Source organism: Cygnus atratus, chromosome 15, assembly GCF_013377495.2.
Source record: "Cygnus atratus isolate AKBS03 ecotype Queensland, Australia chromosome 15, CAtr_DNAZoo_HiC_assembly, whole genome shotgun sequence".
NCBI lineage: Eukaryota > Metazoa > Chordata > Aves > Anseriformes > Anatidae > Cygnus > Cygnus atratus.
In genome coordinates, this window is record NC_066376.1 from 5,108,014 (window position 1) to 5,118,139 (window position 10,126).

Consider the following 10,126-nt stretch of genomic DNA (forward strand, 5'->3'; position numbering starts at 1 on the left):
GTGGAATATGCGTTTGCATCTTTCCCCAGCAGCTTTTCTTGTTCTTTCCAGAAGGCCAACAGGAAGCGAACTGAATTTGGGAAGCACCAAGCATCTCTGAAATTGCTCTCCCTGAAACCAGAGCAGCGTGAATCCCCCTCCCTCTGTGAGAGCTTCCCCATCTCCCCAGACACACTTTTGCTGTGTATTTTTTGTTCTCCCGTATGCAACCCTGCAGAAAACCACAACTCCCTGTGCCACTTGGCCTGACATTGCTTTTAGCAGCAGGGGAGAAAATTCAATGCTTGTTGCTGGTGGTGGCACTGGTGGCTGCAGTGGGAGCTGTAATGGGACCCAGCTGAGACGTCACCCTGCCAGGCCAGGCTGTCTGCATGAATCTGTGGCAAGCGCTTGGTTTCATGAGACATAACACAAGTTTCCAGCAGCTTCTCTAGAAGCTGTGACTCACTGGTGAGCACCCCGTGTAGGTGAGAGGCAGGCACTGGGCACAGAAAGGAGCCGGTGTTTGCCCTGCCACTGCCTCGCTGGGCAGCACCCTCTGCTTTCCCACCACTCTGCAGCACTTTGACTTGCCCTGCGCTGCTCCACGCTTCTACACACTTATTTTGTTAGCTAAGTTGTGCTAAACTCACTTATCAATTATTTAGCTCATAGCTTGCTCTTTCCTATGTACATGGCTGCGATGCCATCTGGTTCTGGCCACTGCCATGGGGAAGATCTCAGATGCATCCCGAAGGGATGCTTGCACACACCCTGTATCCACACAGCCCTTAGCCTGGCTGGCAGCAGAAACGAGCAGGAGGGGAGGACCTGGGGAGCAGAACCACGTCTTTGAGCTCAGACCACAAGCAGGGAATACATATAGCCGAGCAGATGAGGGATGCCAACATGCAGCACCCTGCAGCAGCCCAAGGAGGGACGCCTGCGTGTCCCCACCACCCGCTCAGCACCTCCACGGCTGCCTTGCGCGTCCCGATGCTGCCATCTGTAGCACAGAGCCCTGCTCTGGTGCTCCCCGACACAGCCTTTTCTCACCGCGAGCACTGCTGTTTTGCAGGATTCCAACTGGGCAAATCCCAGCCTGGGACTTGGTTGTTTTTTCAGCCCCCAGAGAGGCTGTTGGCTTACACGCCTGCTAGATTGTGTTTTCAGTCATCTGCCAAGGGGCACTAGAGCCTGGGATAGCAGCTCTCGTTCTGCTTATCTGCTGGAAATAAAACAAACATGTTCAATACCATTCGCACTAAGGACAAAAAGCAAGGGGTTTTTCAACGATGGAAACCAGGGATTCCTGTAGGACCATCCGGGTAGTGCCACAGCCTCCCATCCATGCAGAGATGGGCCAGCATGTGCCTTTCATGCATTCACCCTCTGAAAATGGGGGAGTGGAGTAGGGGTGTGTGAAAATCCCTTCCCTGGCTCAACTTTGCCCAGCCATATGTTGTTAGCACACACTAATGAAAACTCCCATCACCAGTGAAGAGCAAAATTCATTTCATCACTACCTATTTCTTGGTGCCTTTCCATGACAGCATATATCTGAGAAAAGCTCCCTCACCCCGCTCCCAAATCCCTGCTTTGTTTCCAGCCAGGAAGGGAATCACACTGAGCTCAGCACGGTGGCATCCCAAACCTGCTGGCCCCGCATCGGCTGGGACAGAGCTGCCGTCAGCTCGTTTCAGGCTGGGGCTCTGAGCGAGCAAAAAGGCAAAGAGAAAAAGAAAAGAGCAAAAAGAAAAAAAAGACTCTATGGACTTTGCAGCAGACAGGCCTTCTGGCATCTCCTCCAGCTTTGAGAGCCCCCGTCCCCTCCTTGTGCTCCCAGCACGTCCACCCCATCACCGCCCCATGCTGCTTCCATCGTGTCGCAGCTCCAGCTCGCCTGGTGCCTGATGCTTTTGTATGGGACTGAATTATCCCTGCACGCCTCAGCAGGCTGACCCGCTGTGGGGAGCGGGATTTGCTGCTCCCCAGCGCCATCCAACAGCCTGCACTGAAAAGGTGACCTAGGGTTGCTGCCTCTGCTAATCTCTGTGCACAGGGCTCCCGGCCACCCGCCCCTATATAAACCCCCCCCTGACCACACACCCACATCTGCAGCAAGGGGCAGGCGAGCAGGATGGCACTGCGGGTAAGTGCTGAGGATGTGCTTGACCTGCACATCCCCAAAATGCATTGGAAATGGGAAATTCTGGCAGAGAAACAGAAATCATGGCAGAGAAAGGGAAGGGGTGGAAGAGCGCTGAGCTATAGGGACCAAGAGCCAGGCACGGAGCTGGCAGTGGGGATGCCAAAGCTGGAGAGATTTTCCCAGCACCAGCAATAAGTTTGGGAAAGGGAGATGCTCAGAAGTGCAAAATCATTAGTGTGCTAAAAAGTGCAGGGTGAAATGGCAAGCACTTCTTATTAAAATGAGTTATTTAATAAAACTATGAATTATTCAAAAAGGAACATTTTCCAGCTCATTCTGTGCTTAACCTTGGAGATGGGGGGAGCGGGTGGAATAGGAACAGGCAGGAGCTCTCAGGAAGAGTCCTCTGCATAATGCTGGATGGGGACTGGCTGGGTGCCACGTTACCATCATTCCTTCATCAGTCCCTGCCTTTCACACCCTGCTTCAGAGCACCACCAAGTTTTCTGCGTAGCTTGCTTCAGATTTTGCATTGTCCAGGAGGGGAGAAGCAGCAGGGCATCTTCTTTGCACCAGTGGGGATTTGCTGCCTCTGAGGTCTTTTGTAGAGAGCTGGATGGAATCAGGGAGCAAAAATACTATATATATATATTATTATAAATATGTAATGCAAGTCCCTGAGCTTATTTAGGAGTCAGAAAAGAGCAGGGGCTTGAGAGCATGTCTGTGTGGGAATGGGGATAAAAAGGAAGAGGATGATAAAGATGGAGAAGTGTCCAGGGATGAGCTGGTGACACGCAGCTCCCCACCTTGCCATGTCTCACCATCACCTCCTTGCTGGCAGTTCGAGGCCCTGTACCCAGAGGGGATGTGTCCCGGCTGGAGCGTCGTGGTCAAGGGCGAAACCAGCTCCAGCACAAGCATGTAAGGCCACAAGCCGCTTGCAGCCCCCCTGGCTCTCAAGATCCAGTGGTGCCGCTCCACCATCTCTTTCTTTTGCTGTTTTAGGTTTGAAATTAATTTCCTCAGTCATCCCGGAGACCAAATCGCTTTCCACTTTAACCCCCGCTTTGCCAGCTCCAGAATCGTCTGCAACTCCTTCCTGGGCAACCACTGGGGGAGGGAAGAGGTTAATAGCACCTTCCCCTTTGAAGCAAAGGAGCCCTTCCAGGTAGCCCTGCATCACACCATGGATGTTCTTGGGTGGGACAGAGGGACCCAGTCAATATCAGAGTCTTCCTCAGGGATCTAGCCAGCCCCATACCCAGTAATGTCCCCTCTCTGGCTTTGTCCCCTGCTAGTACTTCTTTTGTCCCCTAATTTTGCTGCTGATTTATACCCAGCTCTGGCACAGACATGCGCAGCTCCAGCAATAATCCCTGGATGTTGCAGTTGTCACCAATTTAAGCTATGCGTTGTCACCTCTTTCTGCTGTCAGAACACAAAGAACTCAGTTATTCCTTCCTTTTACCCAACAAGGCAGTGACCTGTCCCCGTGTCAGTTTGGGGAGGATTTGCAGTGGATCATGAGTGCTCACAGTTGTAACAGCAACAAGGCCCGGTGAGGACGTGTCCACCCGGTGAACCTAACACAGTCTCTCTTTCAGGTGGAAATCTACTCCGACCATGACTATTTCCACATTTTCATTGTGGAACACAAAATCTTGCAGTACAAGCATCGGCAAAAACAGCTCTCATCCATCAACAAGCTGCAGATTCTCAATGATATCACCATTTCTTCGGTGGAAATCACCAAACGAGGCCTTTACTAGAGGAAGGAGGTGGGACAGCCCCACAGCCCACTCCCCCGAAGCTCCTGATCCAGCCAGGGGCCATCCCTACCCACCCTGTGCTACCACCAGCCAGACAGACATCTGCAGCACCTCCTTGTAGAGGAAAAGACGGTCACTCCCACTGCATGCAGCACCCAGACACATTGCCATCTGCAGCCCAGATCATCGAGGACCTTCTTCCTCTATGCCCCTAGGGTGCACAATGGGTTTTGTGGGTCTTATCTTTGCTGTCAGGCAGCCTGACAGATCACTACTGCACATAGAAATCTAGCTTGAGTAGTCTGGACATCTTAGTGCTACCCTAGAAATTGTGTTTGCCTAAAGTAGGGTGTGAATTAATGCTAATCCTCAGCTGGCCACCTGGCAATGGTCACAATGAGTATGGATGTTACTGACGGAAAGGGACAGTTCTCTGCAAGAGCCGAATAGAAATGTTGTATTTGCTAATAAAATCAAACAAGGAAATCCCTGCTGAAATCCCATCTATCAATGGGCAGATCAACTGAGTTATTTGTTCACTGCAAATCTCCAGGTGCATGGTACAAGCAAGGGCTGGTGACTGGGCAGGAGGACACAGGATGGGGGTTGTTTCTTTTCTGCAGTGGGAAAATACTGCTTTTTTGCTTTGAGGGCTAATGAAGGTCCTTTCTACATAGAGCAGGGTGATAAGATTTAAATTGCAAGATATTTCCAGAGAATACTTTTCACCAGTTGAGAGATGTTTGCTCAGCCTGAGTCCTGTCAACTGCAGGCTTGTTAGACAGATGCTGGGAGTGATGTAGTGGGTTCAGAAAAGGGTAAAGCTTAAAGGGACACACAAAATCACATGGACCCTCCAGCCTGCACCAGAAATACAGCTGGACTCCAAACAAAAGAAGATCTGAAGAAACCAGGGTCTAGAAACTGTAAGCTCAGAATGAACACATTGTTATTTTTCCTGTAGCTAGTCTCTAACTTTTCTCTTTGTTCTGATTTCCTTTCTTTTTTTCTTCCTTTTTAGTTGTCTTTCAACAGTCTGCCTGTCCCTTGTACCCTGTTCTCTCTTCTATTCTTTATTTCTTGAAGTCCAACATATCTCCAACTCCTTGACCAGGCCACTGCAGGCAAAAAGATGTTATTTTTACCATTTTAATTACGCATACCATAAGCAGCATAATGTCACAGTGTTGAATTTGAACAGGAACTCGCTCCAAAAATGCAATTACAGCTACCCCCAAATCACTCCTTTGCTCCTCAGACATAAGACAGACCACATTCCTGATGGTGAGCAAAAGGCAGAGACAACTCTGCCCTGCCAGTCCTTCCCATCAAGAAGACACTTGGTATCAAACGCAGCCCTGACCCATCCTTGCCTTTGGGTGGTATCACCAAAGGTCACAGTTTTGCTCCAGCCTATTCTCAGTGCTTAAATTGGCCATTCCCAGCTCTTCCCTCTATTTATAATCTCAAGGACTTAGGAGGAAGAGGTGACCATGTATCCAGCCACAACACAGGATGCCACAAAAATTACATGTATGAGTCTGCTGAAAAATTTATAATGTTCTTCCAGACCATCAAAAAACACTATCAGGAACTTATCCTTGTCCCAAAGCATGCAACAGGAACATTAAGTAGTCCCATCTAGTACCTTCTCCCTCCAAAAAGGAGCAGAAACTATCATTGGGAAATCGTGACTGCCTTGGTTGCAAGTTGGGAAACTGGAGATGGTGACACTTCCTCTGGTCTGGAATAAATCCATCACCACTGGGACAAAGAGGCCACCTGGGACTGGCCCAATTTGTAGTAGTTGTGATGCAACTCAGGGGTTCAACGCATTTCATTCTTACAGCCACCCCTTCAGCAAAACAGACAAATGCAGATGGAATTCAGGCCCGCTGGGATCTCTGTGTCATACCTCTGACAATGCCGAGCTGCATTTGAAAGAAATTGTTCTTTTTATTCATGCTTGTTTGGGGGTTGATAGAGACAGATCATTTTTCGTGGAGGAAAAGTGATGAAATGATTTATAAGGCTAATGCTTTGTACTTACATGGCTGCAAACTCCATTTACAGCCACCGCTGCAGTAACACAACACGATTTCATTTTTCTCCAGAACTGAGCAGAGAGGACCTCAGACAAATGGGGCAAAAATCTCAAATACAAACAAAGATGCCACAAAAAATCAGGCGGCAGCAGAGATTACGCCAAGACTCCTGAGCACCTTCCCCAGAGCTCATGTCAGCGGCTGATCTCACCCCATACCATCTGCGCTGAGAGCGCTCAATCTCTCATGACACATCCACAGCGCTGCCGCAGGGTTCAGGATTTTATCTGCTGCCTCCTCCAGCCAAAACAGTCCCAAGGGTAAAGGGGTCTTTGGAGCTACAGAGCATCTCTGGTAGGAAAGCTCCAGGCCCAGCTGTTCTTAGCTGTTTGGGAGGGATGCTCTCCAACCTCCCCCCCCCCCCCCCCCCCCCCCCCCCGCCCCTCTTAAGGGGAAACTCCAGAGAAAAATGAAGCCACACAATTAGGATGGTCAATTAAACTCTCAGGAGGGGGGCTGGCACATCAGCAGCTGCACAGAGGCACTGTGTGCTGGTATTGAGCTGGTTGGAGAGAACAAGCTGGTCTTCCTCCTGCATTTTAAGCAGCTTCATGGCCCGGGGCCTGAAACTGTGGGGGGAACTGAGGGAAACGAACTCCTGCCCAAGGATATATTTTGGAAAGCTGAAGGTCTTTTGAAAGGGAAGGGGCAGAGGAACCAATATTTCACTTCCCAACCTAAAGCCCAGGCTCAATATTTTTTGTGGCCAAGCAGCAGCACCAGGCTGAAATGCTTCCAGGGAGAGCAATGACTGTAGGAGGGGACAGGGACAGTCCTGGGCAGGATTTGCTCACAAAGCAGCAGCTGCTGCCCTTGCTGCCAACACAAACCTGTAGGGCCACCTGAGACAGAGATGTCCCTCAGGAGGCAAAGCCAGGAGAGGTGGTGACCCCTCCGATGAGCTCTCCCTTAATACTTTCTTCATCTGGATCCACAGAGCTCGGTGAACTGCTCTGGCTCATCCCCAGCTCAATGAGATGGAAATCAGGCTCGCAATCCTTCGTGCTTGAGCTGTGCCAGCCCCCCAGGGCCAAGATGCCCCCTGGCAGGCCGCAGTGCTGCAGGTCTCCTGCGGAGCATCTGACAGCACATGGGCAGTGAGCGCTCCTTGGTGCCGCTGACACCACTGGCAATCGTCACGTACTCATTTCCTCACAGGCTGGTGAGCAAACGGCCCCCACGTCAGAGATGGTCACGTCCGATCAGCAGCCCAGAGACATCGGGCTGGGTGATGCCACCTCTGCCAGCCTCAGCAAGGGACACCTGAATATCAGACACTTGAGATAAGGCAGAAGGAAAAGGGCACGGACTTGTTACTAACACAGTGAGAAAGTTGTCTAGGAAAGCATTTAAAAAAAAAAAAGTTGTGTGGGTTGCATCTGAACACACATTCACTGACCCAATGCCTACTTTATGACATTGCCGCCCCTCTAAAATGAGGCTTCAGTGCTGGTGGTTTGGCTGTGCAGCCATAGCCAGAGGGCAGCTCCGGTGAAGAAATCAGGAGGAGGGCAGCTGGTAACGGCTTACCCAGCACACCTCCTCCTGTTTGTGGTCCCGAAGGACAGCAGGGCCATGCTGAGGCACTGCTCCTTGCCTCACCTCTGATATAATGCAGCCACGCTGTGGTGCAGCCCAATGAGCTGCACCCACGTCCCCAGCACCTCTCATTTCCTTCCTTCCCCAAGGCCTTGGCTTTCCCAGCACATTGCCACAGGAGCAGCTGCCAGGAAGAGCAGAACTTACTAGCAATTCCTTTCTTCCTTACATCTCTGAGCCCTTACCCAAGAGGCTGATTATTCAACATGTGGGCTGCAAAGCTCCTTGAGTGTTCGGTAGCCACAGCTGTCTGCCAGCAGGGCTGAGGAACATGAAGGGCAAGTGTTCAGCCTTTCCCCAAAGAGGGGAAAAAAGAAACCCACAACCACAAGACAGGAGGAATAACTCCCCATTCTAGCTGGAATACAGCTCTGAGGCACTGGGTAGCCCCAGATCACAGCTGGAAGGGAGTCTCTGCAGGAAAGCAGAGGGATATTTCTTTTACTGCATTTAAGGAGAGCTTTATAAAGTCGCTAACTCACCATCTCCAGCCAAGAGCCAGCTCAGACAGGAAAATACATCTCCCAGCCCTGATCTTGTGTTCATGGTGGCAGGTACCAGTTAAATGCAGGCTGGAGAGGGATTATTTTCTGAAAGAAAGGATCTGCTGTAGAGGTTGAAGAATTGGAGTCTGATGGTATCACTTTACTTGACAGCTGCATTATTGTATAACTCTGCTGCCTAAGGAAAGGGTGACAGAAATTAGCCTTGCTCATAAATTTGCTGACCCTCCAGTTCTGCAGGCTGTTCAAGACCCTCTTGCCAGAGCTGGATGCCATCTATCATGTTATTCCTTCAAGCTGTATGAATATTGCTGGCCAAATCTCTGACTTTACCAGAGCACAAGACAACAACCAGTGGAGATGAGGCGGCTTTCTCTGCACCCTCATGCCCTGTCACCATGCCCATCTGGGTCTTCTGAAACACTTTGCATCTGTAGCACTTTGTATTTGCAAACCATAAAGAGAAGGAAGCGTCATAGCACCCTTATAAAGGTGAGGAAGCCAAGGTATAAGGGGGAAAATAGCGGAGAGGAGGGACGGAACCAGGCACTTTCACCTCCAGCCTAGTGCTCTCACCCTGCAGTTCATGTAGCCTGTGTGTTGGCTTGGCTGTGCTCTATCAGAAGTTGCCTTAGTAAGCTAAGGGATCCTGTGCTGAACTCCTCTACAGCCTGCAGCACAACCCAGCTTGCACAGACAAACGCGCCCCTTGTCTTAAATGAGGGGCCAGGGCTGCTGAGCAGCTCATTAACCCAAGTTTTCCATTCAGCGGTACATAGGTATCAATGCCATAGTCTCAGTTGCTAATCAGTATTTTTCTAGCTTGTTTCCTGCTCCAGCCCAAACAATGGCCAAAGAGCCACAAACATCTCTTGATTCTTTCCATTCTTTGACATACCGCTTGCCCAAAGAACGGTTTAGCAATTGCTCTGAGATTTATTGCCCATGAGCTTGCTGGTTTTGAAGACTGGGAGTAAAACTGAGGTGCAGCTATTTCACCTCCTAACCCCAGCCTCTGCACCAAGCTCCAGCTACTGTCATGTTTCATTTCTTGAAGCTGCCTCGGTGCAGCGAACACAGGCTGGAACCAGAGACAGACGTGGTCAGTGGTGATGAGAGAGCAGTGATTGTACCTCCAGTAAATTGCCTGAGTCTTTCCAGATGAGTCACTGCACAATGAGAGGTTACGCGTTGTTAACAGAGAGAAAGTTTGCAACTGATCCTCGCAGAGCTTAACAACCTCTCAGAGCCTCTGATTTTGTACAACTCTGCTTGCGGAGATCCCTCTTAAAAGGCTGCCCAAGATAAATAAAAGCTCACAGATTTTTTTCTTATCTCATCAGAACATTAGAGCAGACTGCTGGAGAGGATTCAGGCCCACAATCACATCTCTCCCTGCCTCCCAGCTGATCTCCCTCTTGAATCCACAGAAGTCCTAGGGATTTCCTGATTAGGAATGCAAAACATAGGAAGGCTTATTTTTAACACGTACCACTTGGTCACCAAGCCCTCGTTGCAAAAGTGCTCAAGCTCTAGTTCTCATTCCAACCTGATCCCAGTCATATCGGCCAGGAGTAAATCTTTATGCTCAGAACAAAATCCCTGCTATTGTATTTTCCAAACCCCTTACCTCCTCCCCGACGCCAGCAGATGTGGATCTCACAAGTGCTTTTCTCAGAGCCTTTCCTTCCTGCCTCCACGCGTTTCCCCTCCACTTCTGCAAGCATCTACAGCTGGGAAGATGCAAACAGTGGCAAATTTAAAGGCTTTGTCAGAGATTTCCCCCAGCTGGCAATCAGCTGAGAAAGCTCTGTCATGTGAAGAGCTCTTTATTAGCCTGTTGCACCTGGGTATCGAGCACCAGAGAAGCAGGATTGTTATGCAAATCTGGCAGTCTTCTGGTGTAAGGACAGACTGCCTTAGCAGCTCCTGCTCTTGATTTTGTTTTATCCACCTCTCCTCTCAGTAGTAGCAGTGGCTTAGAGCACCAGTATTACAGCAGGGTGAAACAGAGAC

The 10,126-nt window shown here is 50.0% G+C and overlaps 1 protein-coding gene across 1 annotated transcript; it reads left to right on the top strand.

Moving 5' to 3' along the window:
* The first annotated feature begins 2,119 nt into the window (after positions 1-2,119).
* On the top strand, positions 2,120-3,903 carry GRIFIN (galectin-related inter-fiber protein). Its single transcript, XM_035549030.1, has 4 exons — positions 2,120-2,131; positions 2,976-3,055; positions 3,140-3,302; positions 3,739-3,903. The coding sequence occupies exons 1-4, from the start codon at positions 2,120-2,122 to the stop codon at positions 3,901-3,903; spliced, it is 420 nt and encodes a 139-aa protein (XP_035404923.1).
* Positions 3,904-10,126: the final 6,223 nt, after the last annotated feature.